This window comes from Colletotrichum phormii (assembly GCF_030913505.1).
Source record: "Colletotrichum phormii strain CBS 102054 chromosome Unknown BDP81scaffold_7, whole genome shotgun sequence".
NCBI lineage: Eukaryota > Fungi > Ascomycota > Sordariomycetes > Glomerellales > Glomerellaceae > Colletotrichum > Colletotrichum phormii.
The window spans coordinates 1,555,371-1,582,724 of NW_026851449.1; the positions used below are offsets into that span (position 1 = coordinate 1,555,371).

Here is a 27,354-nt window from a genome sequence, read left to right on the forward strand (position 1 = left end):
TATGCCCCCCCCCCCCCCTTGAAGTAATCGGCCTGTGCAACAGCCGCGATGGGAGGGGCCAGCCACATAGGATCAGAGAACGGTCCACCCTCCTCCCCGTCCGAAGGCCCGTTCTCGACTTTCCCCGCCTTGCCGCCGCGTCCGGGCACTCGGTCCGGGCCCGCGAGGGCAAGCCTCAGCCGATAATCATCATTTTAAACTACCTGGCCCTACTGTCACGGACGACTCACGAGGGTGTGGGGGGGTGAGAGTTGCGGGAAAACGTTTGAAGATTCTTCTTCTCTCTCTCTCTCTCTCAGGGTCCATGGCCAGGATCATTTTCAGGCGACACGAAGAATCCAGAGAGGCTGAGAAGGATGGGCGGCGTCCCGACGATGAGTGATTGCGATAAACCCGCTTCGTTTTGAAACAATCATGCGGGATCAAAAGTCTGGATGTCGTGGCTTACGGCGGGCTTGCCCGACCCTGAGGAAGGAAGGGGGCCTGCAGGTGAATATCGGGGCCAGTTTACTCAACTCTTCCCCCCCTTCCCATCCATCGTCGTTATCGCTCTCACTTCCCGGCTGTTGTGTGTCGCACAACGCTACGCAGCTCCCCTTTTGTCGGTTTGTGTCCCAGCCACCCGGGGAGAAGCAATATGGCCGTCGAGTTCTATCCATCTCGCTCTCTCTCGCCTTTACACAACGTTTTGTTGGCTTTGCCCGCCCATCCCACCACGGTGCCGCGGGGTGCCCCCTTTTACCAATCTTCAATGTAATGTACGGCTGCCTACCTGCCTAAGCTAAAGGTAGGGGATGGGCGGGTGCAGACTTCTGGGCGGCAGCTAAGGTAGTGTAGCGTCTATGCATCTTTCCTACCACCTTGGATCATTTTCGAAACCTGGCCCCCGTGCCCCCCTCTCTCTCTCTCTTTCTCTCTCTCTCTCTCTCTCCGTCGTTTGATGGAATTCTCCGGGGCGACGAATCCTCAATCGTACGGGAGGTCCCGATGCGCCGCATGCGGGAACCGGACTCTCATCTCTTTTTGCGCCGTCTGTTTGGGGAAAACAGTCACGGAGATACCTCGATCCGAGAGCGGTTGGTTTGGGGGGTTCGGTCAAGCGCGAAGGAGGGGAGGCACGGAGGTTAGGGAAGTACGGATAAGCGTGGTTTTGCCCTATAAAAAAAAAAGCAAGATGTTGGCTTGAGGCTTATTTTCTTCCTTAGATCCGACAGGATCTGGCTGCGCTCGTGCGGCCTGGACAAACTACCTTGACTAAACCTCGAGTTTGTCCGTCTCCTTCGAGTGCGAGGTTGTCAGAAGGGTGGGAGGAGGGAGTTGACGGTGTACGTGGTAGGGCACGGGTTGATGGAAGAAAAGAGATGACGGCGCGCAACGCCTCAAACGACGGGGAGGAACAGGTTTCTTGGTGAGATTTACCTGCTTTACTACCCTTGCACAACAAAAGTCGAAACGAGACGGTTGCTAATAATGGATTGTTTCGAACGGGTTCGAGAGATTGCGCGCCCCAAGTTTTTCTGTGATCGGAATTGGAGGGCGACGACAAGGAAGAATCGGCGACTTTTGGCGAGGCGTGTAACAATCGCTCGAGCGAGGGTGCCCAGATCTTGGTGTACCTACCTTGCCTAGAGATGGTAAGGGGAAACGTAAGTTGGAGCTGAGGTTCGAGGCTGAAGCTGAGGTTTGTCCGGTGATGTAGGGGGGAGATCGGGAGGTCGGGACCCGGCGGGTTTGGCTCATGGGGGAGGGAGGAGGATTCGACTTTCACGGCGAGCCCGTGGCGACAGGGCTTGTTCCTCTTTCCCCTTCAACGGTCGGGTTCAATTTGGGTGAGAGCTAAACGTGGTCCAGAGGTTTCGATGCCGTGAGGCTGCTTACTGGTTCTGGGGGTGTGATCATGATGATCTTTTGGGAAAAGGCGTCTGCGGCGGGTGTATTGTGCGGAGAGGCGACGGCGGCGGCGACGGTCTGGAGGTCCATTGTGTAGCGGTGTCCGGGGAGGAGGGCTGGATCTCTCCTGTACGACCTGAAAACAGCTTTCTAGTGTTCGGATCGTGAGAGGAGGCGAGAACCCTCGGGCCGCGAGACGTCATCTGCCCCCCCCGCCCATTGTCGGGGGTATGCTTTTGCATATCCCTTCTTCTTTTTGCTATATATGTGTTTCCCGCGCGGGAAAAAGATCTCTTAGCCAAGTAAGGGAAAGGAGGGGTGGGTGGCCAGGCGATGGGCACGCGTGGGAAATGTCTCTGTTGCAAGCAGACAGGATGACGAGGACTCTCTGGACGATAACGGAAATGCATCGTAGCTTGAGCGCGGCTGAAAAGGTCTAGTACGCCTGGAACGGTAACCCTCCCAACGTGAACGAGGAGCGGGGATTTGCGCCCCGTGGGTGGATTGTGCGAATGGTTTGATGCTGGTGACTCACTGAAAGGGAGATGGAAATGTCTATCTATGGTCTCGCCCACGTTTGATGAGTGTGATGGCTTTGCTTTCCCTCATATGAATTATCAGACCACGCTTTTGTGCGGACGCCATGAGGTTATCTAGAAAGGTACCGACTTCCGCAAACGGATGACCTTTGAGGGGAAGAGGGTGAGATGAGTCGAGAAGACCGAGCTGCTGGGACGAAAGGTGGCGGGATTCATGTCGCCATGGCGGGCGAGGAGGAAGGCATTCCATTCGCTTTGATTGCTGACCATGTGGCATCATTGAGATGAATGCAATGGAGGAGAAAAGGTGTAATAGAGTGGTGATGGGACGTCGTAGACACGGAGCCGGTAATGGTTGCGGAGTTTCGGATTGGTTGGGCGAACCGACCGTCTGACGGCCGTGGTGTGGGGCCGCAGCTGGCGGACTTTTGTGCTGACGCGGAGCGGAGTTTGACGCTGCTCCGCAACTTCATCCCAAATTCCCACCGGCTCGAACGGGTCGAACACCATTCGCTTCCTTTCTGACTAAACCTGGCAGTCTTGCAGATTGAGACCGAATCGCTTTACTGGTTCAGCGGACACTCTGCCAACGCAACCCCCCCCCCCCCCCCCCCCCCCCGCGAGGATCAAACCGCGTAAGCTGACTGCCTTGGATCCTTTTCTGAAAGGCACGGGGAAACAGAGAGAGATACGAGAGGATTACCCATCGGTCGTTGTTTGAGAAATCGTGATATCGCATCTTTTCCACTCTTACCTCTTTTTCTCTTCTCCCTATTCCGCTCTTTTTCTTCCCCATGGTCAATCGGATCCAGCTGGCCGTGCCGACCCATCTATTATCCGCCGCCGCCACTCCTCTTGCTTCTTCCCTTTCTCTCCACCGTCCAAGACCCGACGCTGCCGTAGCCGCTACCGCCGCAGAAGCAGCAGCAGCAGGGCATCAGACCCAGCAAGCGCAGCCGCAACAGCAGGAGCAACAACACCAACACCAGCACAGAAAGAGGAGAGAAATGTCCGCAGACGGTCTGAAAGCGATGAGTGATCTGGCGGACGCGGCGGACAAGTCCCGCCAGAAGAGCTGCAACGCCTGCGTACGGAGCAAGCGCCGCTGCGACAAGCAGACCCCGCGCTGCACGCGCTGTAACGAAAAGAACTTTTCGTGTGTGTACCAGAACCTACCGCCCGCCTCTGCCAATGGAAGCGGTGGTGGTAGTGGTGGTGGTGGTGGTTGTATTGGTGTTGGAAGCCTCGGCGGCCGGGGCGACTCCCCTCCCTCCGCCGGGGGTATGATCAGTAACCCAGACGACACCCTCCAGGCCATGGACATTGAAGAGGACTGCGGCAACATCAACGATGACCTTCCTCCCTTTGACTTTAACACTCTGACCGATCACCATCTCCTTCACCAACATCAACATCAACAACATCATCAGCCCCAACTCCAGCAGCAGCTCACACCCGCGTCGTCATCATCGTACATTGACGGCGGTCTCCCGACGATAGTGATGACGGAGGACATCCACAATAGCGGGAGTAGCATCGACAACGCCATGTCGGTGCCGTCGACGTCGTCGCTGAACCTCGACTTGAATGCCGCCAACGCGCCCTTTGACTATAACTCGGTCATGGATTTCCTCAATGCAGACCCGACGGCCGGCGGCGAGCTGCAGCTCTGGGAAACGCCGTTAACGCCTGTTATACAGAAGACTATGCTGCCCGATATCAACCAGCTGAACCCGTGTGACTGGGACAATGAGATGGGGGAAGTGTGTGTAAGTTATGAATCTCTTCTCTTTTATTGCGGTTCTCATATCTCATAAACCTCCACTGCTCTTCACGTCCCCCTGATCACGTTCTTTCCATGCCCCATTTTCCGTCAGAGTCGCACGTATCTTTTCCCTTCGCCCCCCCCCATCTAGCCCTCCTCATTGGCAACCCGACCTCGCGTATACCCACGGGAATGGGACACATGTACTCACGCCGACCTCACAGGGCGGCTTCCAACCATGGCAAATCCACGAGCCAAACTCCCGCATCGGCCACCTCGTCAACCTCGTCAAGAACATGCACGTCGTCTTCGCCCAGACCAAGCAGGCGCCCTTCCTCCACCGGCACCTCTACCGCGGCGTCCGCGAGACGCCCAGGCCCCTGATGGCGGCCTACACCGCCATCTCGGCGTACGCGGGCATGACGGAGTCCAACAAGGACTGGGCGATGCGCGCCGTCTGCGAGGGCGCCAACGAGATCCTCAAGAGTGGTGGTGGTAACGGCACAGGAAACGCCAATGACTCATCAACGACATCTACGACAGCTGGAAGCAACATCACGGGCCACGAGAAGCTCGCGAGGGCGCAGGCGCTGTTTTTTATCCAGACGGTGCGGTGCTTCGATGGCGACGTGACGTTGCGGGCGCAGGCGGAGCGGGACATGGGTGTCTTTGAGAAGTGGTTGAAGGACCTCGAGGGGTTGAGGGATAACTTTGACGAGGTGCATCTGCTGGACGACGACGCGTTGCGCGGGAGGCCGCCGCGATCCTGGGAGGTGTGGGTTTTTAACGAGTGTGTGAGGCGGACTGTGTTGATGGGGTACATCTTTACGAGCATGTATCAGATGCTCAAGAGTGCGGGTGATTTTGGTAAGGCTCCTCCTTTTCTCTCCCCCCCCCCCCTTTCGTGCCCCCTGCCTAGTCTAGAGCTGACTATTTTGTGTGATTTCAGATCCCGATATCGCGCCTTGGTTGATCCCGCACCGCTGGACTTTCTCGAGGCACCTCTGGGACGCCCAGTCTTCGCCGGCCTTCTTCTCTGCGTGGCGCGAGAAGCCCATGTTTTTGGTCAATAGTTTCTTCGTGCAGAGTGTCGCCAAGATGGCGAGACCGGCGGATGTGGATGATTTTGCGAGGATGTTCCTCACCATGTGAGTTACTGTCCCTCTTACATTTCGGAACGCTCTCCCCCCTTTCAGTCCAAGGCAAGACGGAGCAAATGTGCCAGGTTGAAGGAACATTATGAGGTTATGGTTGGAGGCTAATCTGCTCGGTGATGATAGGACTGTTGGTGTCGAGGAGATGAAGCATTTCATGCTCGAGGTGTAAGACATGTTGGGTTAGCTCAAGGGGGTTTGATCAGGTTATGGCTGCTTATGATGCTGGTTGTGTCTCTAAACTTTGCGTCTCTCTTTGCATGACGGAGGAGCTTCAGAAATTTATCACTGCAGCGCCTTTTGGGAAAAGTGGATGGGCTTTACCTCGCGGGTTATCTTGAGGACATGGGAGTTTAGGGGGTCTGGGTACAACGATTTGTTTGCCGCTGTCTGGTACTGTCTTAGGGGGCGATGGTGCATTTCTCACTTTCGGTTTCATGAGATGGAGACAATCACCATATTGTCATGATACTGGGCAAGGGCACAAACTTGGATAGTTGATTTAATGATGACATGATCACTACTCTAAATTATCGAAGTAATCTGTCTTTGGCTAATGTCCTCATTGCATTGGGCATTCTCGAGACTAGGCGGCAAGACTTGCAGAGCTGAGCCATCATCAGCGCCCGGCGGCTACATCAGAGGTATACTTACTGCAGCCGTCTGTCCCAAGCATCTCGGCGAACAATTCCGGCCGCGACGGGTCTCACAGCCAAAGAATTCTGGCCCTCGAGAGGACGACGATCGGCGCCATATCTTTTCTGTTGCTGCATAGTTTCTTCAGTCGCGTTGTTGGTCGGACAGGAACGATGCGAGAACGTGATGCCCATCTCCTTCGGCCGCTAGGGCCCTCGAGGGGATTGGGGGCGTGGTTTACCTGCAAGATATAGACAAAGTCGTTTCGTCAGTGGGGGGTCAGTCAGTAAAGCAGGAAGATTCGAGAGTAAGAAACCACCGTAAGTGAATTTTTTTATTTAACCTGCGCTGTAACCCCTACGACCCCTCTTCTTCTCCTTGCCGCCCGCTCTCGAGAGCAGCTCATCCGGGCTTCCTGTTGAAGTTTTCTTTATGGCGTGGAACGGGCCCCGCGAGCTTTAAAGGCGTCCGATGCGTTTGTATGTTTTTCGCCATTTGAAGCAGAGTCTGAGGATAGGTGCTCGCGGGTTATACAGCCGCCCGATCGCGGCAGAGTATCTTGGTGTAGAAAGCCATTCGGGATCAGTGTTTTTCTTTCGTCAGGACCGGAGTCACATGGATAGTGTGACCTGATACAGTTGGCAGAGCCTGGATGACCGAGTCCCTAGTCAGGTGGAGGACAGGTTGAGAGGCTTGGCCATGACTATGACAGCGGCTGAGATGGAGGTAATTCTTTAGAATGGTATGAGATGAGGATTGATTTGGGTTTTAGAATGGGTTTGAAGCCTGACTTGAAAATGGTACCAAAATGCGCAAAGGTTTGAGCCGCGGTGCTATTTGAGTGACATACTCATCAAAAATGGTCGTGGCTTTTGGAACTATAAGATGGCAAGTTGTCAACAACCATCATAGTATATTTCAATGTTAAAGTCATCGAGCTGCTTCAAGTAACGAATCCGGCGCCCACGTCGTTCTCTTCCGGTGTTTACCTCTTTGATTGGAAGTGGGAACTCTCGGCAGAGGTGTAGAACGGACGCTGAAGGGCCACTCGGTAACTTGGCCATGCCCTCCGAGGTCGAAAGACTTGGACTCGAAGTGAGATGGCTCGCTGACTTAGGAGACATGGAAGTAGCGAGCAGTATCATATTATATGCAAGAGGTTGTGGCTGGGGTTTAGTATCGGGGTCCGACCCCCGAGGCTATGAACTCTCCTTGATCAATCATGCTGAGCACCGCAGGACGGGCTGTTCCATGATCAACAAAACTTCCAGACATTTTTAAGGAGATAATTTGAGCTCGTCTACTTCGACTGTGTGCTACTGCCAACGGCCGGAAGGTACCTGTAGAATTATACCATGCCGTTATTGATGTTCTCCCGCCATAATGAGCGAAATTAACAATTTTCATAGTCGCAGTTAGTATGGTAGTAATTAACTAGGTATAATATGACCGTGAAAGTGATTAGTGGCGTGAGCGCCTGTCGGCTGGTGGTAGTGGTATATTAAAGATAGCCAAACCGTATGGTCAATATAGCCGTACTTGATACCTTCTATGCCGTACCATTGTTCACTAAACTGCCTTTGATGCCGATACAGTCGCCTCTACCTTATTTGAACTTGCAGCCAGGAACTTTGCAAGCCGAACCCCTCAAGCGGTGAAGCCCCAACGTAAGGAAGAATACCGGAAAAGCGGAAAAGGGTTACGTTGCGTACATAGCGTTCGGAAGACTTTGCCAAGAGTGTCAGGCGCGCTGACGGATAAAGGTGGCAGATATAATCATCATCACAATCATTCATCGTCGGAACGTTTCCCCAGTGAAATGTTTGAAGGGGGGAGGCTACGCTGGTGGGCATGACATTGTTCTTAGTCGTGCTTCGTGAGGAGAGACCGGCGCATCTTCAACATGTTACTTTAGTAATGAAGCAGGTTACCTTGGGCATCACTGGAAAAATTGGAAAAAAAAACGAAAAGAAAAAAAAAAACCGTCTATTATTCTTTCTCTTTCTGGCCCGAGATCTTGATCAATACTCATAGCTAGCTCGCCCCAAAAGGGGGAAAGAGCTGTTTATAGACATCAACCGGAGAGGAAGAGCGAGACAAGCGTCTTCCCAGATCCCCTCGAAAGTGACCCGAATTCCCCATGCCGTAGCTTGAACGCCGAAAACTCCCAAATCCCTAAGTCCGCATCTTGGTCTTTTGTTTTGCCATTGCGCTCTCTCTCTCTCTCGAACGAAAAAAAAAAAAAGTCGAGGTGTGAGGACTGACTGCCAGGCTTCCCTTGGTCGCCCTTTCAAATGCTCGTCGAATCCCCCCCTTTTCCATACCTAGGCATGCTGGAGAAAAGAAATGTAGTAGAAACCCAACTTCTGTATCCAGAAAAAACCCTCTCTTGATTCTGCCCGGTGTTTTGAGACCATGGCTCTATCGTTGATGCTTGATTCTCGTTTGGGGTACGCAGTATTTTGACCGTGGTCGTGGAGAAGTGAATTGTTAAAAGAGCGGAGAGAAGACAGAGTGAAAATCCAAATTCGAGGGTCGAGGCGTCACCCTTCCTTGACGAGCTCTCGTATTTTACACCATGCACAAACACAACGCTTTCTTTCTGAGTGGTTTGTCGTGGCTTGTGTATTGTTTAGTGACCGCTTGCGCTTACGCCTGGTAGATTGCCGAGATGTCCAAGTAGAGCAAAACGGCTGGCGATGGCGCCTGGGTTCGATAGTAAAGGTCATGGTTATCGCCGTAGCTTGCCGGGTGTAGTACGCTTTCCTGCATTTTTGGGTCGGCGAGGCTGTATCGTGATGGTGAAATGCCGTATGAATGGCTCGAGCACCTTTCACGTCGTTCCTTCGAGCTGATTGCGACAGCAGCAAATCATTGCAGCAGATCCTTGACGTTTTCTTTCACGTTGAGCGCCCACTTCAGCTTCGCCAACGTCGACCTCGTCTCCTCGAGCAACCTCTCCTGCTCGGCGTCCCGCCCGGCGACGCCAGCCTTGATATCCTTGAGCAAGAACTCCTGCTGCGCCTTGTACTCGTCAAACTTGTTTTGAATATCCTCCTTTTGCCGCCTCAGCTCCTTGATGTTGCCGTCCTGCTGATCGCACAGGTCCCGCAGCGCCGCAATCTTTTCGTCGTCGCGCCGCCGCTCCTCGACGACGCCCGCGATCTCGGACCGCAGCTTCAGGTGCGCGCGCTGCACCTCGTCGCCCTGGTCCTTCCAGTGCGAGCTGATGGCGTTGTACCGGCCCTCCATGAGCGCGGCGTGGGTGTCTGCGTCCTCGACCTGCTTCGTCGAGCTGGCGCGCATCTTTTCCATCTCGGAGCGCCACAGGTGTTCCTTTTCTTTGGCGTCTGCCGTGCGCTTCTTTTCTAGTTCCACGTTGGCGTGGAGGGTCTCGACCTGGCGTTCCTTGCGGCTGAGGAGCGTCTTGGTGACGCTCGCTTCGAGGAGGCGGCTCTCGTAGTCGCTGATGATGCGCTCCATCTTGTCCTCGACCAGCTTGGCGGCCTGCTTGGCCTCCTCAGCTCGTAACCGTTCGATCTGGATGTCACGCTTCAAGGATTCGTTGTCGCTGACGAGCTTGTTGATGACTCGTCCCGTCTTTCCCAGACCCGCCTTGCCAATGGTTGAGTCCCAGCCTGGGCCTTGCCCTTCGGGTGCGGGGACGGCGTTCTCATCGTCAACGGGCGGCGTCTCTTCCCTCCTTGCTGAGTCTAATTTGATGGTGTTGTCGTTGCCGCCGTGAGGCCAGTCGTGTTTTAACTTGACGCCTGGCGTTCTTTCTTGGTGATTCGAAGCCATGCTGACTGCGCTGGCGTTGCTGTTTACGGAACTGGAGAATGCGGAAGTGTGTGAGGGTGCGTCGGAGCTCGTGTCGCTCGCGGCTTCGAAGCTGGGTACTGTTCGGATGGTCTGGACCATCTTAGGGGCGCCTCGGGGAGAAGAGGAGGGGCTCGGCGTCGACTGATGGTTTCCGTCGATGCGCGTGTTCAAGCTACTGTTGCGTACGTTACGAGAGAAGTAAGAGGGGGAGGTGGTGGTGGGAGGAGCGAGTGTGCGGCGACTGCTCGAAGGACCATGTAGCGAGGGCGTCGTCGTCGGGGAAGAAGACGTTTTGGCGGAGTTTGTTGATGCAGAGGTGTCGAGGTCTTGGGGAGGTTCAAGGTCAGCACGATGGTCACCTTTCCGTGACTTCCAGGAACGGCAGCGGAGTGGTATGGCGCCAGTGCCAAACTCCTGAAGGGTTAGGTCGTCGGGAGAGGCTAGAGGCAGAAGAGGGCGTGGAGTGGGCGGGTTGTGGATCGGGGCGAGGTTTCAAGCAAAGAGTGCACAAGGACGGGGACCCTTACCGAGAGCAAAGTCTTGTGGAGGAATATCAAAGTCGGGTACGGATACCTGGGGAGGGTTGGATGGTAGTCGTTGTTTGTCGTGTTTATTGGGCTTTTGCAGTCGACTAGGCATGTCTCTGGCTCATGTTCTTCAGTCCGTGTAGGTTGATTGGGGATGTGGTCCAGGTAGGCTGGTCGGCAGGCTGGTAGTTCGCAGATTGTTTAGTGTTTAGTGCTGGCGTGGTTTGGGGCAATGTGTGGTGGTGGTGGTGGTATGGTGTCGTGGGTGGTTGCAGCAGAAAGTTGGGGGCGCGCGCGTTCGTCTTTTTTTGGATTGGGCGTTGGTTGATTTTTGGCTGCGGTCGAAAACGGCGGCCCGTCTGATGTCGGACGGCGGCTGGCGTGGGATTGGATGCGCGGGTTCGGTGGTTTTCTTGGAGAAGATGCTGAACTCGATATCCGTAGACGGGAGAGAGAGAGAGAGAGAGAGAGAGAGAGACACGCACACACTGCCTGGAATGGGCGGATGTCCGGGTCAAGCGTGGCGGATGGGATTAATTACAACTGGGAAGAAGCACGCGAAGCCCATGCGGCGAGGGTAATGCAAGGAAGAGAGAGAGAGGCAGAAAATACGGGAAAAGATGGGACGGGATTCTCGGCCTTGAATGACAAAAGGCTGGATCCAGAGCTACCACCCGTAAGGTCAGGTATTGTACCTAGTCCTACGTCAGTCAGATTCAAGCCTGGGTTGACTGGAGCTGGACCTGGATAGTGGACAATCTTCCTCTGACAGGAGGTGGGAAAGGAGGGTCGAGCGAGAAGGGAAAGCCCGGATGAAAACTAGAGGAAGACGGCGGCCGAGACAAGCAGAAGGCAGATCAGAGCGGGCATTTGGTAATTCTTAGGGTCGGGTGCCTTAAGTAACTCCTAGTACGGAGTACGAAGGTAATGATCAATTCGTCCAAGGGACCCGCTGTGTCTTTCTTCGCTGCTGGGATTCGGTTGTTCTGCTTTGCTTTTCTTCGTCCACCTTTCATTCAACAATATCAAATGACTTCCTTACCTCACTTGGCCAGGCACATGAACAAAACATCAACACTGACAACGGGCAATGCAAGGACAGAGCACACGGCAGCAGAACACACCGGACAGCGAACAAATCACAGCAGACGGGGGCCACGGCAGACCGACATGTCAACCTTGACGTGACCACTCACTGCCCTGACTAACCAGCCGAAAACCCCCACTAAAAAGCAGGAGAGCACCCTGTTCCCCAGCAACCCGGCTGCTGCGTCACTCAGCCTCTGCAGGAAAAAGTTGCCAACCTTATGGATGTTTACCTACTTATGTACGGACATGCAGACTAATAGTAGTCCCCTTAAGTCATCAGGTAAGGGGCAACGGCGCGTGTGAGAGGGAAACCCGATATCTCATGATACAAATGCGCATAATGTTGAATTTCCCTTCAACTGGCGATTCCGGGAATAGCCCCCTTTCCTTCCAAGCAGCCTTACACGGCCACACAAGCCAACGCACATTTGAGTTATGAGCCTGGATAACTGCATTGAATGTAATGCGCCAGCCTCCTTGAATAAACTCTCTACCCAACATACTCTCTTCATCCTGTTCCCTTATACCAAGAAGAATCTCAAAGAGGACCAGATTGGACACCGTAAAAATACACCCAGCCTGCCCAACAACCCATGCTTTATTCCCCTCCTTCGCGACCAGCACGCGTCTCATCCCGTCCCCATCTGGAGAGCTCTTTAATCCCAGCGCAGATCCGAGCCGCACCTCATTCTCAATTCCATTCCCCTCTCAACCACCTCGTCAAAAGAAAACCACCCCTATCCCAGTCAGCATCGGTTGAGCCCTGAGAGCTTCGACTTCATGTACACGATTCCTCCCCTCCCCTCCCCTCCCCTCCCCTGAAGCGATCTCTGCTAGACCCCCTCTTCGCACCGTTCAAGGAATCCCTTACTTACACGCAAGGCTTGTCAACTTTACCCTCCTCCCATAACTCTCATCCCATCTTGAAACCCCCCCCCCCGGCCACACTGAGCCTAAAGGACTACTCGAATCTGCAGCGGGGAGCAAAGGGAAGATGGAAAAAAAAAAGTAGGTAAACGCAGCCCCTCAATTCATCTCAACTCAGACGAATAGTCTCTGAGGCTTTTGTCGGGAGTTCGGCCCCCCGTCCACAGTCGTCGTCTTTATATTTAGTACACATTGGAACAATTGGCTTTTCTCACGGCAGCTTACAAGCGAGAACGATCACACACATGCATCTCTTATCAACCATGCAGCTCAACTTCGATATCGCTGTTCGAAACAGTAAGTACACGCTCGAGGACCTACTTAGATCCTACCTAGGTTGGAACAATGAAGCCATACCTCGAAGCTCGTGATTCTATTTCCCCCCCTCCCCTTTCCGATCTACCAAACCAACCTCTATTCTTCGGTCCAGAGACTCGTTGACATGTTCCTCCGTTGAGCAAATCACTCCACGTATCACGGAAGTGACATACTGCGCCAAGCACAGTCAAACCGGACAGAAGACGGAGCAAGAAACACCCTTTCCAAATTCCCAAATCAAAGCTTCCCCGAAAACCCTAGACCGACCGACGCTAACGCCAGACCTGGGGACCGAGGCCGTCCATGCCTCCATCTTCCTTCCATTTCCCGGAGAATCCGTCATTCTTGTCTGAGAGCATCGCTAGTCTAGCCCCGTTGCCTGCTGTATTCCCGTCATCCCACAGGAGCTCAACCGCTGTCGATACATACGGCCCTCTCAAAAACAGTCACGGAACATGTGTATAAATGGCAGATCAAGAGGATAGCACTCAACTGTCGCCGCCTCAAGCACGCAACTGACTTCAAAGACTTTGCTTTTCAGGGCCCTGACGCTCTTGATTTACATGTATACAGTTTATCCGTACACTTTCCATGGTTTTCGAACCCCAGTCGTCGAACGCCATTGCCATGCCATACCCACGCCGATTTGCTTCCGTGGCGTCTCCTCCGTCTTGTATAACCCTCTCTGCTTTTAGCTCCAAAAAGTCAGAGAGCCCTAAAGACCAATTGCTGCCCGCTTCGCTCCAGCGTTTCTTTGGGTATTCGTTCGGTTTTCCGCAACCATCAAATCATCCATTCTCGCAAACCCCCTCTGTTCTCAACGCCGTCGGGGCGTTGCCACCGTGTACTGTGTAGTCGCGTGAACGCGGTCTTGATCACGGTCACACTATGTTGTGATAGCCGTCGTGGTGTTCGTCGCTGGTGCTGATCCAGCCTCTGCAGCTGCCTTGGCCGATTCCAGCCAGGTCGGCCGGAACTTTACCAAGTATTTTGCCGCCAAAGGTCGCGCGTCCTCGTCTGTATACACAATTAGTATTTTAAAATAACGCATCCAGGGAGGGGCATCACGTACGCTCTGTCCAGATATCTTGCACCGTATCCAGAGCCAACTCTTTGGCCGGCGGCCGCATCATGACCAAGTACAGCAGACTCGTCAACGCCAGAGGCACAACCAACGGATCTCGGCACATCAACTTGACGCGTGATAAAATAGCAGGGCTGAGCTCGGGGACCTCGCCCAAAAATCGAGTAATGACTTTATCTTGGGCATTGAGGTACTGAGAGAAGCCGTCAATCAACTTGAGGGCCCATTTCTCGTAGTGCAGAGGATGATCTCCTTCCTGCTTCTTCTGCAGCTGATCATTGTACCATTCTTCATGTAGCCAGGTGATGGCAACATCGATACGGCGGCGGAAGTCCTCGAGGACGTAGGTGTACAAGGACTCCCGAATACTGTCGCCGAGAGATAGACGGCCAGTGGCCTCGTCCTTGATGCCATCCTCCATGCCGGCCGACGAACGGCTCGCCAAACGCGTGATAATGGCGATCCAAGATTCTCGGTCGTTGGTACTGGCAGCTAATCGGTTGATTCCAGACTTGGACTTTTTCGCGGGATCCTCTAACGTCTTGACGAACTGGAAAAGCGACATGACAGAGCCTTGACCCGCGCTGAGTGCCAACTCAGGCGTAAGTGCTGGTGGAGGTGGTAGTCTAAACGTCCTCAGACCGAGATCACCGTCGTCTGGTTTGGCCACAGGGTCGCTATCGAGCTTGTTGAGAATCTGCTCGTTATCCTCGGCGGCGTAGAAATCTGGCTCGTATTCATCGTCCTCATCTTCGACACCAAGAGGGGCGGTTTCGGGATCGATTTGTGGTGAAGGCTGGGCAGCCAGCACGTTGAGGCGCCCTCGAATACCCTACAAAAAGGTCAGCAAAGATTGCGCCCTGCGTGCTTGATTCGGACCTACCTCTACGGCTTTCAGGAGCAACTGGGCATCTGTCCGGAGGAGCGTGGTGATGCTGATCTTAGCAGCTAAAGCTGTTGGCAATGTGCCCACATCGAAGGCCTTCAGTCCCTCGCTTCCAGTAAGAGTAAAGACGTCGCCTAGGCTGTGAGGGCCTGGCGGCAGTGGCGTAATCTGTATCTGCGGCGTTGTCGCAATTTGAGGTGCCATCCGCTGGCGCTTGACCTCTATTACCTCGTGTTGCTGTTGTGCCTCGAGAGCTCGTTTCCGGCCAGATTCATCAAAGATCTCGTGTCTCATTCGCATCATTCTCTCCACGTGCTGCTGGATTCGCTGCGCCATGGGATTGTGAGGATCGCTTCATCACAATGGTTAGTAATACAACCAACAGAGTGGTGCACATGGGACTAAGGATTTACCGTTTGGCTAAATGTATCAAGAGCATTCGAGTGGTCTTCTCCATGGACTTGACCATTACGCGAGTTCTAGGGGTCATTGGCGAGTTTGCAAGCTTCATCGGGTTGAAGTTGAGAACGGCATTGAGGATCCTGTTTGCAGTGCCCGGTCGGCTGCGGATCAAAATGGAGAGGCAGTTCAGGGTGGCATCAACAAGCAACACATCACTATCATCAAGGGGCTGCGGTTAGCTATCATCGGACCTTCCCTGCTCTTGCTTGCAATCCTTACCTGCTGTTCTCCTGTAATACGCTCAGTATCCTGTCCAGTAAACCAGCTCCTTCAGCGTCGAGCGTCCTAGCATCCAACGTCTGATGGTTTGGCGGGATCTTGTCGAGTGATATGTCGAGGGAATCGCCTCGCTAGACATCATGTCAGTAACAACACGAAGGTATACTCTTGGGTTCATCGTACTCTCGGTTCGTTGGGGTTGGCCGCCGATTGTGCTAAAACAACTCGCTGCGCAAACTTGATACAGCATATCCGCACCGTGGATTCGGCATCGTCCCAAATCTGGAGAATCCTCTGCTTTATCGCGACCATTCGTTCCCATGTAAATGTGTCGTACGAGTTGTTAATGCTACCGATCCAATTAGCCTCCGATGCACGCAACGCAACAAGAGTTCGCCGAAGAAGTAGATGCGCACGTACATCCATCGCAGCGCAAAGGGATAAATGCTGGCTGCCGTCTGAATAGCGCTTCGCAGGACGTGGGCGTCCTCGTTGGGGGTCTCGACCATCGTTTGCAGAGTGTCCAGCACAAACAGCTGCATCGTCTCCTTCTCGCTTCCGGGGAGGGCTGGCGTCGCGAACGCCTCGGCAAGGAAGTCGGCGCCCCATCTGCGCAGTTCGACGCCCGCCGTAGGACCGACAATTGGTAGGATGCTTTTGACGACCGTCGGGTAGTACTTCACGTCACCGAGGACGAGCTTCCTGGCGTCGTTTAGTTGGCGAATCTGGTCGCTGACGGACACCTGCGGGGAGGGAGCCGCCATGATTGCAGCGAGCGATGGCGAAGACGCTCCTAGTCTAAATGATGTCGGGCAGACAAGAAAGTAATGTTAAAATCGATGGAACGTAAGTGTGTTGTCGGATATCGAATCTCGGGCAGGTTGGAAGATAACTTGGGTATCACGAGGGCAGCAGCTGTCGCGACTTGTCGAAATATGGAGAGCTCAAGCTTTTCCAGATCACCATTCTCCCACGCGCCGATAAACACACAGTCGCAATCGTGAAGAGTCGTGTAATTAGTCGAGATGAATGGTGAAAGCGAGATGGGCGATGAAGGAAATTTCCTGGCGGTTCGTATCGGCTACCCGTCGATGCGATTCCTCGTTTGCCCTGCTCCAAAAGTCTGATGTATTTCTTGCGGTGCAAGAAGAGGCAGCAAGCACCTGCCGACGTTGAGGGACTGCGTGACAAGCGACGCGGATTATGACGGGGCGTGTCGACGGCTGCTGGCTGTTTTGGGTTAGCGCATCGGCCGCCCTAGAGCCTTCAGGGAGACGTGGGGCCTCACCAGGCACGGAACTTGGAAGGCACGGTACCTTTCAGTCTCATGGACGGAATACTGGGCTCTGGATCGCTTGCTTAGACTCTAGAGATGTTCTCAAGTAATGGTGCGTTCTCAATTGAATGATGAAAAATCAGAAACGTCTGCCGTGATGTAATGATCAAGGATGTTTTCAATGCATCTTGATAACCTAAATACTGAATGTGTCGACTTCTTGGAGCTTTGAGCTTGAGGTCGCAGAGCCAGAAAGCTACTTCGTACCTAAGTAAGGGAATAAAGACGCAGCTTCCCCTGCTCAGGTACCTTGAATGTAAAGATGTCTCTCCTGCAAAGGCGGCGACGCAGTTTTCAGGCCCTCCAAATGCACCCCAAGAGACCCCTGCCCAAGGTTATCGGACAAGTCTACGTCACTATCAGTTCTGCCGCACTTTCTCCGTCTTATCGATACCAATAAGCGTCAAGGCAATCAATGCCGGGCTGACTGCGCCTGTTGGAATTTACACTGGGAAGTTCGAACCACGGCGTTTGCGACAAGGGCCCCGACCGACCGACATTGAATTTCCCGAACCCGCGCGGCGCAAACCCACGATCGATCACCCCTCCCCTCCCCCCGGGCCTGAACCTCACGAACTTTCGATACCGGACCTTACGAAAACGCGAGCCTTGGTATTCAGTCACAATGGCGATGTACGTTTACCCCGTCCTCCTCCCCGTCCGTCGCCCCCCACCGGGATGAAGCAAGTGGTCTGACAAGCAGGAAACCGACAACCTCTACAGCCCCCAAAAGTCCTCCTACTACGATCGCAACCTCCGTCAAGGGCCCGCCCTGATCAGAGCGCGCAAGCCGTACCTCACCAAGAACCTCGCTGTCGGTGCTGGACTGTGGTGCTTCGTCGGTGCAGTGTGTATGTGGCGATACATTTCCTCCCGTGGCACCTTCTGGTCCCGCACACCGGCCCCAGCAAATCAGTCAACTAATCATTCTTTTCAATATAGACTGGTACACGATTAAGGCGGTTGGCCAAGATGAGTTCGAAGACGTCAAGGTTCCCGATGCTCCGAGGCAGCCAGCAAAGTCCAACTAGGCCGATGGAGAGACATGGCGGAAGAAATGCGTGATGTACGAGTTTAGCGCGGGATGGGATCAAAAAGTCCCGAGGAATATAAAAATGTGAGAGTATCTCAGTATGCGTGGGAGCATATGCCATTGTACTATATATATCTGCGAGTTCTCATCTCGCTCTTTTCGCCGGTTGCACCAATATCAAAGAAAAACAAATCCCCAATCAGTAACTCTTGTGCATCTCTCATTACAGGATTAGACCCGTCCCGTTCAATGCAAATGCAGCTCCATAAAAACCTGTCCATTTCCTCCTCATCTTGTAGATACCATAAGTTTTTGTCACCCTCTATGGGAGGCCGCAAAAAATAAACATGCCCGTTGGAATAAACGCGCCGGTGCGAGCGTAACTAGTTAAAGGAAAGAAAAAGGGGCGAGCTGCCCAAGCCGTCGTGGGGTATCATAACAGAGCAGTAAGCCTCGAAAACGCCGTTGGCCGTCCACTGATGCCGTCCTAACTTGCCATCGCCGACACTGGTTCTTGTTTAGGAGCCGTGTTTTTCGCCGCTTTTGATGTGCGGCTACCTGCGCGCTTCATCTGGGCACTCTGAGTCAAAACGTTGGCTGTTCTCACCATCTCAGGAGAGGCAGAAATAAATCGGTTCATCTGCGGCGACGCCTGCGGCACGACATGACCGTTTGTTACGGCTGGTATCGGTTGTGGGTTGGACGGGCCTGCTGCTGCTTTTCCTCCCTGCATGGGACTGCTCAACCGAGCACCGGCTGCTGCAGGTCCTGTGCTGATTTTGTGCGCAATGTGGTTCGGGTTGGCCCAAGGAGTATCTTTGATGAATTGTTCGCCGGCGGGGCCGAGGTTGGACCCGAACGCGACTGCTTGATAATCCTCAATGGGCTGCATTATTGAACGCTGACGAGGTTTCGTATTACGCTGGAGAGGGTCAGTGACGTGTTTTCGGCCGCGAGAATCCTGCGGTTCACCAACCTTCATTTGCTCCAGGTCGTCTTCGATCTCTGAGCCGCTGGCGCCCCTCATGGCGGGCACCGCGGGGAAGCCCTCATGCTTGGCAAGGCCGGCCAAAAATGAGACCTCCGAGTTGTATGCCACAGCGTTTCTCGTGCGCTGTGCAGGGTTCGTCGGGAAGAGGAGACCGTAATCCGGAATGCTGTGTGCGCTTCGCCTAGCATTCTGGGTTTCGTACCACTCCTGATTGAGGTCTTCGAGCATCTTTGAGCGCTTTTCCCGAGAGCCCTGGTAGAATTGATTCCAAATCTGAGCTCGGCGCGCCACTGCTAATCTCTCGAGGGCCTCAACCGAGAGCTCGTATTCTTTTTCAATGTTCCGAAGCTTCTTCTCGAGCCTTTCGTCTAGACATTGCTTCATGTTTAAGTATTCGGGATGTGACGGCGGCTCGGCTTGCAGTGATTGTTCTTCATGCTCGAGGCGCTCGAGGCGATCCTTGTACAAACTGTGAACACTACGTTAGTCGCTGAGGGAAGCAATGCTGCTCGGGAAGACTCACCGCTCGCGGAAGACGACAAATTTCTCCTCGAGATCGGTCCATTCCTCAACCGCAGCACGTTTTCTCTCGACTGTTGTATTCTGTCAGCAAGCTTTGAAAGACAGGTGGATCGGAAGTCACCCACATTCTTCGTCGTTCCTCGTCGCTTCCGCCTCCTCGTCGCCTTCGTGGTCAGCTTGGTCGTCGCCATGAGGCCCCGAGTCATCGTCGCCGCGACTATCGTCTCGAGCGTCAACATCGTGCCCTTCGTTCTCATGGGCCCCAGCAGCGTGGCCTTTCCTTCTGCTACCGTTGCGGGTAACCTTTTTTGTGATTTGTGAATCCTTGATCGGGCTGTGACCATCGCGCGAAGGGCCGCGCTTGCTATGGGGAAGTCCCAAAACACTGTCCTCGGTCGCAGAGTGATCACCAGTATGTGAATTTGTGGACGGGACCTCGTCGTCGTGCATGTCCACGTCATTCTTGTGCTGATCCTGCTCCTGGGGCACGACCGAGCCGGTGCGCTTCCTGGCGGGCTGGCCTGGTTCGGATGATTCCGCGACCGGAGACCGCTTCCTTTTCTTGCTATCGGTATTCTCAGGGTCGTCTTCGGTGGATGGGAGCTCGGTGGACTTCTTGGGCTTGCTGGGCGAGCCCAAGTCACCGTGACTAGAGTTCATTGATACGTCGTCGCGGTCGGAAAGACTGTCGTCGTCGCCATCGTCGTGGGCGTCGACCGAAAACGTCTTTTGGAGCTTGTTAGGGGTCCGCTCGTAGACCTGGCCGTCGTTGAACTGATTGACAACGACGTCCTTGTGGCGCTGTGCCTGCGGGGTGTCGTAGAGACGCTCAGTCTCCGCTTCGGTATCATTTGCCTCTGACAGATTGCTGTCAGAGTCGAGCGCCTCGTCATGGTCTGGCCGAGTGTGGTCGAGCTGCATCCCATCGAGAGATTCGCCGCCGTCCTTGTCCTCGACGTCGCTCAGCGGGCTGGAGATGTTGCTATCGTCATGATCGAGCGTCGCCTGCCCTGGGGAGAGAGCAGGCGGCGCGGACGCCGTAGCTGCCATTGAAAAATTAAGTTGATACCGCGCTGTGGGATATCAAATCGGGTGGTTTGGAGGTTGGTTGCGTCGTGGAGCAGTGCAATTCGGGTAGACGAGTTTTCGTGGGAACGAAGACGGGGCGCGGAGGGACAAGCACCAGCGGCAGCGACAGCGGCGGGTTGGAGGAGCGGGCGGGTCGCTGTTGTGAAGAGGAAAGCGAGGGCGTGCTAAAATCAAGGTTTGAAAAAAGGGAGTTCGAGAGAAGCATCAACGCGTGTGAGTGTCTGGTCCCCGAATGCAGACGTGGGCGAGCGCAAAGTGGTGGTGTTGTGGTGGGTTTTCGGAGAAGAGAGAGAGAGAAGCGTAGCGTAAGTGACCTGCCGCTCCATGAGAGATGCGCTCACCTGCTCCCTCTCTGGGCTCTGTGCCTTTCTCCGGCCCCCCCAGCGGAACCAGCATCGGTCGGCAGAACCACGTCTTGGCCCAGAGCGAAAGCGGTGAGAGCTGGCACAACAGCGGGCACGGGGCACTTGTTCTCGGCAAATAGCGGTCTTCTGACGTTTTGCACCAATCTACGGTTGTTCCGCTTCTTATCGGCACACTGAACCTCCGAAATCTCTTATCGCATTGGGAGCGCAGGCCAGGTCGTACAGAGAGCTTGATTTTTTTCTGCTTCGGCAGCGATCTGGGGGGGTTCGGTGCATCTACCTTACAGCAGACAGACCCGTTGAAGAACATAGATACTCAACAAAACAAGTCATATATCTTTCGCAACAATGGCGAAAGGGTGAGCTCGGTCCGAATGTCATGGTACAACTTCAAACACTAATTGTGTTTAAATTAGTTCAAAACTTGCGGCCTCGAGCAAGGCCATTGACCCCACCCTCAATGCCCTCTTCGCATCCAGTGTAAGTCTTTTTGCGAAAAAGTCGACCAATTAGGCCAAGAAAATTCTAACAAAATTCAGTCCGGACCTGTGAAGGCCCTAGAAAAGTCAAGATACTCCGAAGCGCCTCAATCAAAGGCGAAGCCCGCGCCTGAGGCTTCCGACGACGATGAGGAGTTATCCGAGCTTGGTAGCGATGAGGAGATTGACCTCGAAGATGTCGCCGAGTCAGAGGAGGAGGAAGTGTCAGAACCAGCCGTGAAGCCAAAGAAGGAGCGCAAGCGGAAGAGGGTGGAGGACGACATCGAGGGCAAATACCTGAGCAAGCTCGCCGAGGCGGAGGAGAAGGAGAAGCCTGCTGAGAAGCGCACCAAGAAGGAGACCAAGGATGCGGAAGAGGGAGAGGAGGCCGCTTCAGAAACGACATCCGAGGGCGAGAGCGCGGGCGAAGGCGAAGAAGAGGAAGAGGCAGAAGAAGAGGACTCTGACGAGGAAGCCATCCCCGTCCACGAATCCGTCGCGGCCGACAGCAAGGCCAAGACAAAGGACACGGAACTCGAAAAGGCAAACCGCACAGTCTTCCTCTCCAACGTCGCCTCGGACGCCGTCGACAATAAGGCAGCCAAGCGCACCCTCGAAGCCCACCTCACGAGCGTCCTCGACAAGGACGCCACCCCCGCGCAAAAGATCGAGTCCATCCGCTTCCGCTCCATCGCCTTCTCCGGCGGCGGCCTCCCCAAGCGCGCAGCCTACATCACAAAGTCCCTCATGAACGAGACGACAAAGTCCGCAAACGCCTACGTCGTCTTCTCCACGCCCGCCGCCGCCCGAAAAGTCTGCGCCGAGCTCAACGGCACCATCGTCCTCGACCGCCACCTGCGCGTCGACAGCGTCGCCCACCCGGCGCCGACGGACCACCGCCGCTGCGTGTTTGTCGGCAACCTCGGCTTCATCGACGACGAGACCATCATCGCCACCAACGAGGAGGGCGAGACGGTGCAGAAGAAGCGCACAAAGGTGCCCGCCGACATTGAGGAGGGTCTCTGGAGGACGTTTGGCAAGCACGCCGGCAAGGTCGAGAACGTGCGCGTCGTTCGCGATCCCAAGACGAGAGTGGGCAAGGGTTTCGCCTACGTCCAATTCTATGTAAGTCGCCCTCAAAATATGCAACCTGAACCCTACAAGGTAGTGAGAGAAGCACTTGCTAAAATAAAATAAAACTCACACAGGATGGCAACCACGTAGAATCGGCCCTCCTCCTAAACGGCAAAAAATACCCTCCCATGCTCCCCCGCATCATGCGCGTAACCCGCGCAAAGGCCCCTCAAAAGACCGCCCTCGCCATGGAGCGCACCAACAAGGCCAGAGCCGCCCAGGCAGGCGCCTCACGCGGCGGAGCCCCCGGCAGCACAAAGTACAAGGCCAAGATCACGCCCGAGCAGCAGTCCCTCGCCGGCCGCGCCAGCCGTCTCCTAGGTCGCCAGGGAGCCCGTCGCGAGCGCGACGACAACAGGAAGCCGCGCGCCCACGCCCCGGCCAACGGCTCCGGCGCCATCCCCAAGGACGAGATGAAGAAGCCCGAAGACTTTATTTTCGAGGGCCGTCGCGCCAGTGCCAAGGACGGCAGGCCAAAGGATCTCAAGTTCAACAAGCGGAGTAAGCCCAAGGGCGGCGGCGGCGTCAAGAAGACGAAGCCTACGGGCCGTGGTGCCAAGAGAGCCGCGGAGTGGAAGAATAAGCAAAAATGAGGTTGAGATTTGCGGGGGGTGGGTGACCTGCTTGTATTGAGGTAGTTTGCATGGAATACCAAAAGAAGACAGATAGAAGCGTCGGGAAAAGGGCGTCCAAAATAATGAGCATTGTACAAAGCACACTTATACATCATTGACTTGCAAAGCGTCCCTCGATTTCCACGTTAAACATCGCGCTACTACCAACAGCGGATGTATGCGATTCACTCTAGTCACAGCATTAAGTGACACACGAAGCAAGTTGAAGAATACGTCCATTTACAAGTGACTACTTTCAATCCCCCAAGAGGCTCTCGTCAGACAAGTCAGGAGGTACCACGTATATACTGGTGAAAGAAGAAAGTGACTTGGTCTCATCTATTATCAACTCGAGCTTGACGCCGAAATATCCATTCGTTGGGTTATGGGTTAATCCAGTGCCTTGTGCGCGTCCATGTCCGTCTGGCGAGAACGAGAAACAGAAGTCTACCGAACCGACACCCCGACGGCCGCCAAAAGAACAAACTTTTTTCATGCAATTCGTTTTTCGTCCAAGGCTGCCGGGTTCGTCATTGTTCGTTGCAGCAACCGATATACCGCGAAACAAAAAAACGGGACGGTCTCCGATGTCGGCTTAGTACTCGGCATCGTCCTCCTCGCCCTCGTACGAGTCGGCAGCAACCTCCTCGTAATCCTTCTCGAGCGCGGCAAGATCCTCACGGGCCTCGCTGAACTCACCCTCTTCCATACCCTCACCGACGTACCAGTGGACGAAGGCGCGCTTGCTGTACATGAGATCGAACTTGTGGTCGAGTCTCGACCAGGCCTCGGCAATGGCGGTGGTGTTGGACAGCATAGAGACGGAGCGGTCGACGGAGGCGAGACCACCGTCGCCGGCGGCGGCGGGAACAGCCATGGGCTTCTGGTAGTTGATTCCGAGCTTGAAACCAGTGGGGCACCACTCGACCAGGTTGAAGGAGGACTTGGCCTTGAGGGCAGCAATGGCGGCGTTGCAGTCGCGGGGGACGACGTCGCCACGGTACAAAAGGGCGACGGCCATGTACTTGCCGTTGCGGGGGTCGCAGACGACCATCTGGTTGTTGGGCTCGAAACCTGTATTTGATTAGCACACGTTCGTATTAACAAGTTGACACACGGTCTAAACATACACTGGAAGGTGAGCTCCTGGACCTTGAAGCTCTCGTGGGAGCTCTTGTTGGCGGAAATGACGGGAGCGTAGCTGATCAAGGGGTAGTGGATACGAGGGTAGGGGACCAAGTTGGTCTGGAACTCGTTGAGATCGACGTTGAGGGCACCATCGAAACGGAGGGACGAGGTGATGGAGCTGACAACCTGGGCGATCAGGCGGTTGAGATGCTCGTAACCGGGACGGGGAATGTCGAGGTTGCGGCGGCAGATGTCGTAGACAGCCTCGTTGTCGACGAGGAAAGTGCAGTCCGAGTTCTCAATGGTGCTGTGGGTGGACAGAACGGCGTTGTAGGGCTCAACAACGGCAGTCGAGACACGGGGGGCGGGGTAGACGGCGAACTCAAGCTTCGACTTCTTGCCGTACTCGGTGGAGAGGCGCTCGAGAAGAAGGGCACCGAAGCCAGAGCCGGTACCACCACCGAAGGAGTGGAAGATCAGGAAGCCCTGGAGGGAGTGGCAGTTGTCTATGGGAGGAATTGGTCAGTTTCGACATGGCCAACGTGTCGAAAGGCGGCACACGGGGAACTAACCAGCGACGCGGCGAACGCGGTCAATGACATTGTCGACCATCTCCTTGCCGATGGTGTAGTGACCACGAGCATAATTGTTGGCAGCATCCTCCTTGCCGCTGATCAACAGCTCAGGGTGGAAGAGCTGACGGTAGCCGCCAGTTCGGATCTCGTCAATGGGAGAGGGGTCGAGGTCGACGAAGAGGGAGCGAGGGACGTATTTTCCACCGCTCGTCTCGGTGAAGAAGGTCTCGTAGGAGCCGCCGTCAACGACATCCTTGGTGCTGGGGTCAGGACGACCGTCGGAGCCGAGGCCGTGCTCGAGGAGGTAGCTGCGCGTTGGGCGGTCAGTTCCATGGGATTTCGCATTCGGATCAGGAGGATATGAGATTGGGGGTCAACGTACAGCTCCCAAGCAGAGTTACCCAGCTGGGTACCGGCCTGACCGAGATGAAGGTGAAGAATCTGGAGACATCGCCGTCAGTATTGGGGCTGCACACCGAGGTCAAGATGAATGGGACAGCTAGGTAGGCTGGATTTCAGGGGTCGCCTCAGTACGGGAAAATGGGGGAGCAGGAGCAGCAAAGCAGCCAGCCCACGATCCGTTGCAAGCTGTGATGTGGAGGACTGGAGTATAGATGAAAAGAAAAAGGGAATGGCATTGTGCTTACCTCGCCCTTCATTGTGTAATGTGGCTCAACGGAACTTGGGAATAGCTGCGACGCAAAGTAGAATGGGGAAGGGGAATATTTTCACGCGCGCAGCGCAGAGTTGAGGTTCGGAAGAGCTAGGGGGAAGGAAGGTGTTGGTGATGGTTTCCAGAGGTTTGGAGTGGAGGGTCACTTGTTGTGGGCAAGGCGGGGCACAATCAACAAGGCCGACCAGTGGCGCGATAGGCTTCAAGGCAAAGGGTATTCCCCCCCTCTTCTTCACTGGGTTTAGCGCCTGTCTTTCAGTGCTAGCTTTACAGCTGTTGGCGTTTTGGGTCTCCAGTACTAAGATGATTGCGGGGGTCAATACAGCCAATCAAGTACCGGTGACACTCTCACCGCTACATGGCCCAAGCGTTTTTCCCTTTTGTCTATTGGATGGCCTTCAGGGGTGCATGAAGATACCCGCACACTGCCACCTGCCATCACCACTCACCAACCAGTCTTTCACACGGCAGCAGGTGCGATATACGACGGGATATCAAGCTCAAATATGTTGTTTTTTTCCTTCTTCACCTGGCTATCAAGGCAGAAACAGACAGCTTTCAGGCTTCAATTGCGTCAAGTATCTTCACCGCTCACTCATCAGCTGCCAGATCTTCTCTTTCTCAACATGAATGGTCCGTGCGGATAATCCGGGGTCCAAGGCATTGACTTTCGGGAACAGCAGACGAAGATCTTGCCAGATTCGTACTGATAGTGCTTTTGATGAACAGAAGCTCTGAGAGCACTTTGTTCTGCTAGTCTTTTAACAAACTTGAGACTCTTGCGATGGCCTATACCTGAACAATTCCACTCAATCCAACAGGCCAATTCGACTTGACGTCTTTTAAAGGTACATCCTCGTAGTCGGTGACATCCGAGTGATCTTCAGAGGGGCCGAGCCAGATCCGGCCCCACTCTCTGCTTCCGTTTGTCGTCCGACGTCAATAGCTTCTCCTTGTCTAGCCCTACAACGGTCCCAGACAACAAGCCGGATCAAAGGACTCAAGCCTCGAGTGATTCAGAACTTGTCAAGGAAACACACAGATACCAGCGCTCAAACAAAAAGGCCTTCTGGTTAGAACGAGCTGATTCTTTAGTTGCAGACTCCCAGACAGAGACTACCTTAGCCCCGAACAAGGATAGGCAGTTGAGGGCAGTATTACCTTATAGTTCATGGGTTAGGTATCAGCACTGCTTGGAACTAGCTGCAATCGGGCTTCGTCCATCCAGCTCTGTAGTATTTCCTAGGCTATGAGTATTTAGAGGGCGGTTAATTATAGTCGACCTGTTTCCACTTCCAAGAACGCGGCAAAGACATGGGAGTTTTCATAGATACCTCTTCAAGGCAATTTTAGCAGAATTTCCTTTCCACATAGTTCCGCTCAATCCTGTAGTTTGAATCATGCCCAGTTTCCTCTAGTACTGCGTCACTGCTTCCACTCAGCGGCCACAGCTGGTCCTGTCATCCATTCCTGGCCCTCTGGAAACGTACATCTTGTTTCTCGGCACCCAGTGCAGATAGGGAGGAGCGGAAGATATCCGGCGATTGAGAAACAACTTCTGACGCTTCTGGGGCCGCCTATATGTCTGCCACCAGCGAGTCGGAGCAAGGCTGGACTCCACGTCTCTCAGCAACTGTGAGCTGGGGACTCATTATAACTTATTCCGTTGACTGGAGCAAAGCTTCTGCCAGCAACTTTGGCCCTTTAGTGTTAGACACCACGCCCAGGCTCGATCTTGATAGGTACAAAATCTCTCATGACTTCTACCCAAATACCTCATACGACTTGATCCGCCGGAAAAAAAGAGGCTAGCCCTCATTCCTCGTACCTCAGCCGATACAATGTTCACAGCTAGAGTCGCCAGGGTGAGATGTCATCAAAGAACCCTCAAAGCACGAGAGCTATGTCATCGTATGTCATACACCTTAGTTGCGTAGGAACATCCTTCGGATGGTTTAAACGCAAAGGAAACTCAGAGTCGGCAAAGGCTTGATATCTCAAAGATCATTCCTGCTAAATTTTAGGGAAGGCTGACCGGCCTATGTAGGAAACTAGGTCAAAGCAGTAAATGCGAAGAGCAAGAATCAGTAGGTAGCG

The 27,354-nt window shown here is 54.3% G+C and overlaps 8 protein-coding genes across 8 annotated transcripts; 3 read left to right on the top strand and 5 right to left on the bottom strand.

The window, feature by feature from the left end:
- Positions 1–937: 937 nt before the first annotated feature.
- BDP81DRAFT_207669 (uncharacterized protein) lies at positions 938–1,930 on the bottom strand. The gene is made up of 3 exons (XM_060582632.1): positions 1,491–1,930; positions 1,250–1,410; positions 938–1,155 (listed from the first exon to the last, which is right to left on the bottom strand). Exons 1-3 carry the CDS (start codon positions 1,738–1,740, stop codon positions 1,096–1,098), a joined length of 471 nt encoding a protein of 156 aa, XP_060447022.1. The 5' UTR covers positions 1,741–1,930; the 3' UTR covers positions 938–1,095.
- A 1,506-nt stretch (positions 1,931–3,436) lies between these two features.
- On the top strand, positions 3,437–5,520 carry BDP81DRAFT_315796 (uncharacterized protein; the record flags this gene model as incomplete). The annotated part of the gene is made up of 4 exons (XM_060584113.1): positions 3,437–4,198; positions 4,419–5,061; positions 5,144–5,342; positions 5,475–5,520. The coding sequence occupies 4 exons, from the start codon at positions 3,437–3,439 to the stop codon at positions 5,518–5,520; spliced, it is 1,650 nt and encodes a 549-aa protein (XP_060447023.1).
- A 3,327-nt stretch (positions 5,521–8,847) lies between these two features.
- Positions 8,848–10,584, bottom strand: BDP81DRAFT_207702 (uncharacterized protein). The gene is made up of 2 exons (XM_060582633.1): positions 10,334–10,584; positions 8,848–10,132 (listed from the first exon to the last, which is right to left on the bottom strand). The coding sequence occupies exons 1-2, from the start codon at positions 10,443–10,445 to the stop codon at positions 8,856–8,858; spliced, it is 1,389 nt and encodes a 462-aa protein (XP_060447024.1). The 5' UTR covers positions 10,446–10,584; the 3' UTR covers positions 8,848–8,855.
- A 2,969-nt stretch (positions 10,585–13,553) lies between these two features.
- BDP81DRAFT_316029 (mRNA cleavage and polyadenylation specificity factor complex subunit) lies at positions 13,554–16,082 on the bottom strand (the record flags this gene model as incomplete). The annotated part of the gene is made up of 7 exons (XM_060584131.1): positions 13,554–13,684; positions 13,740–14,583; positions 14,635–14,989; positions 15,051–15,254; positions 15,319–15,449; positions 15,502–15,667; positions 15,739–16,082. The coding sequence occupies 7 exons, from the start codon at positions 16,080–16,082 to the stop codon at positions 13,554–13,556; spliced, it is 2,175 nt and encodes a 724-aa protein (XP_060447025.1).
- A 1,197-nt stretch (positions 16,083–17,279) lies between these two features.
- Positions 17,280–17,685, top strand: BDP81DRAFT_393012 (uncharacterized protein; the record flags this gene model as incomplete). Its single annotated transcript, XM_060587786.1, has 3 exons — positions 17,280–17,312; positions 17,358–17,505; positions 17,597–17,685. The coding sequence occupies 3 exons, from the start codon at positions 17,280–17,282 to the stop codon at positions 17,683–17,685; spliced, it is 270 nt and encodes an 89-aa protein (XP_060447026.1).
- Positions 17,686–18,174: 489 nt separating this feature from the next.
- On the bottom strand, positions 18,175–20,250 carry BDP81DRAFT_393013 (Sds3-like-domain-containing protein; the record flags this gene model as incomplete). Its single annotated transcript, XM_060587787.1, has 4 exons — positions 18,175–18,609; positions 18,664–19,147; positions 19,202–19,271; positions 19,326–20,250. The coding sequence occupies 4 exons, from the start codon at positions 20,248–20,250 to the stop codon at positions 18,175–18,177; spliced, it is 1,914 nt and encodes a 637-aa protein (XP_060447027.1).
- A 689-nt stretch (positions 20,251–20,939) lies between these two features.
- On the top strand, positions 20,940–23,147 carry BDP81DRAFT_516241 (uncharacterized protein). Its single transcript, XM_060595872.1, has 4 exons — positions 20,940–21,013; positions 21,071–21,134; positions 21,194–22,258; positions 22,342–23,147. The coding sequence occupies exons 1-4, from the start codon at positions 21,003–21,005 to the stop codon at positions 22,858–22,860; spliced, it is 1,659 nt and encodes a 552-aa protein (XP_060447028.1). The 5' UTR covers positions 20,940–21,002; the 3' UTR covers positions 22,861–23,147.
- On the bottom strand, positions 23,147–25,484 carry BDP81DRAFT_207778 (tubulin/FtsZ family protein). Its single transcript, XM_060582634.1, has 5 exons — positions 25,232–25,484; positions 24,967–25,025; positions 24,582–24,892; positions 24,012–24,515; positions 23,147–23,955 (listed from the first exon to the last, which is right to left on the bottom strand). Exons 1-5 carry the CDS (start codon positions 25,241–25,243, stop codon positions 23,477–23,479), a joined length of 1,365 nt encoding a protein of 454 aa, XP_060447029.1. The 5' UTR covers positions 25,244–25,484; the 3' UTR covers positions 23,147–23,476.
- Between the last annotated feature and the right edge of the window lie 1,870 nt (positions 25,485–27,354).

Excerpts from the sequence above, each read along its gene's own strand:
- BDP81DRAFT_207669 (XM_060582632.1), bottom strand. The coding sequence starts at position 1,740 with ATGAGCCAAACCCGCCGGGTCCCGACCTCCCGATCTCCCCCCTACATC. Across the intron at positions 1,411-1,490 it reads TGGGGCGCGCAATCTCTCGA|ACCAAGAAACCTGTTCCTCC; the intron begins ACCCGTTCGAAA and ends CAGGTAAATCTC. Across the intron at positions 1,156-1,249 it reads AAACTCGAGGTTTAGTCAAG|GGCAAAACCACGCTTATCCG; the intron begins GTAGTTTGTCCA and ends TTTTTTTTATAG.
- BDP81DRAFT_207702 (XM_060582633.1), bottom strand. The coding sequence starts at position 10,445 with ATGCCTAGTCGACTGCAAAAGCCCAATAAACACGACAAACAACGACTA. Across the intron at positions 10,133-10,333 it reads TCCACAAGACTTTGCTCTCG|ACCTCGACACCTCTGCATCA; the intron begins GTAAGGGTCCCC and ends AACCTCCCCAAG.
- BDP81DRAFT_516241 (XM_060595872.1), top strand. Across the intron at positions 21,135-21,193 it reads ATGCCCTCTTCGCATCCAGT|TCCGGACCTGTGAAGGCCCT; the intron begins GTAAGTCTTTTT and ends AACAAAATTCAG. Across the intron at positions 22,259-22,341 it reads TCGCCTACGTCCAATTCTAT|GATGGCAACCACGTAGAATC; the intron begins GTAAGTCGCCCT and ends AAACTCACACAG.
- BDP81DRAFT_207778 (XM_060582634.1), bottom strand. Across the intron at positions 24,893-24,966 it reads GGTAACTCTGCTTGGGAGCT|CTACCTCCTCGAGCACGGCC; the intron begins GTACGTTGACCC and ends CCCAACGCGCAG. Across the intron at positions 23,956-24,011 it reads CCAGGAGCTCACCTTCCAGT|GTTTCGAGCCCAACAACCAG; the intron begins GTATGTTTAGAC and ends AATCAAATACAG.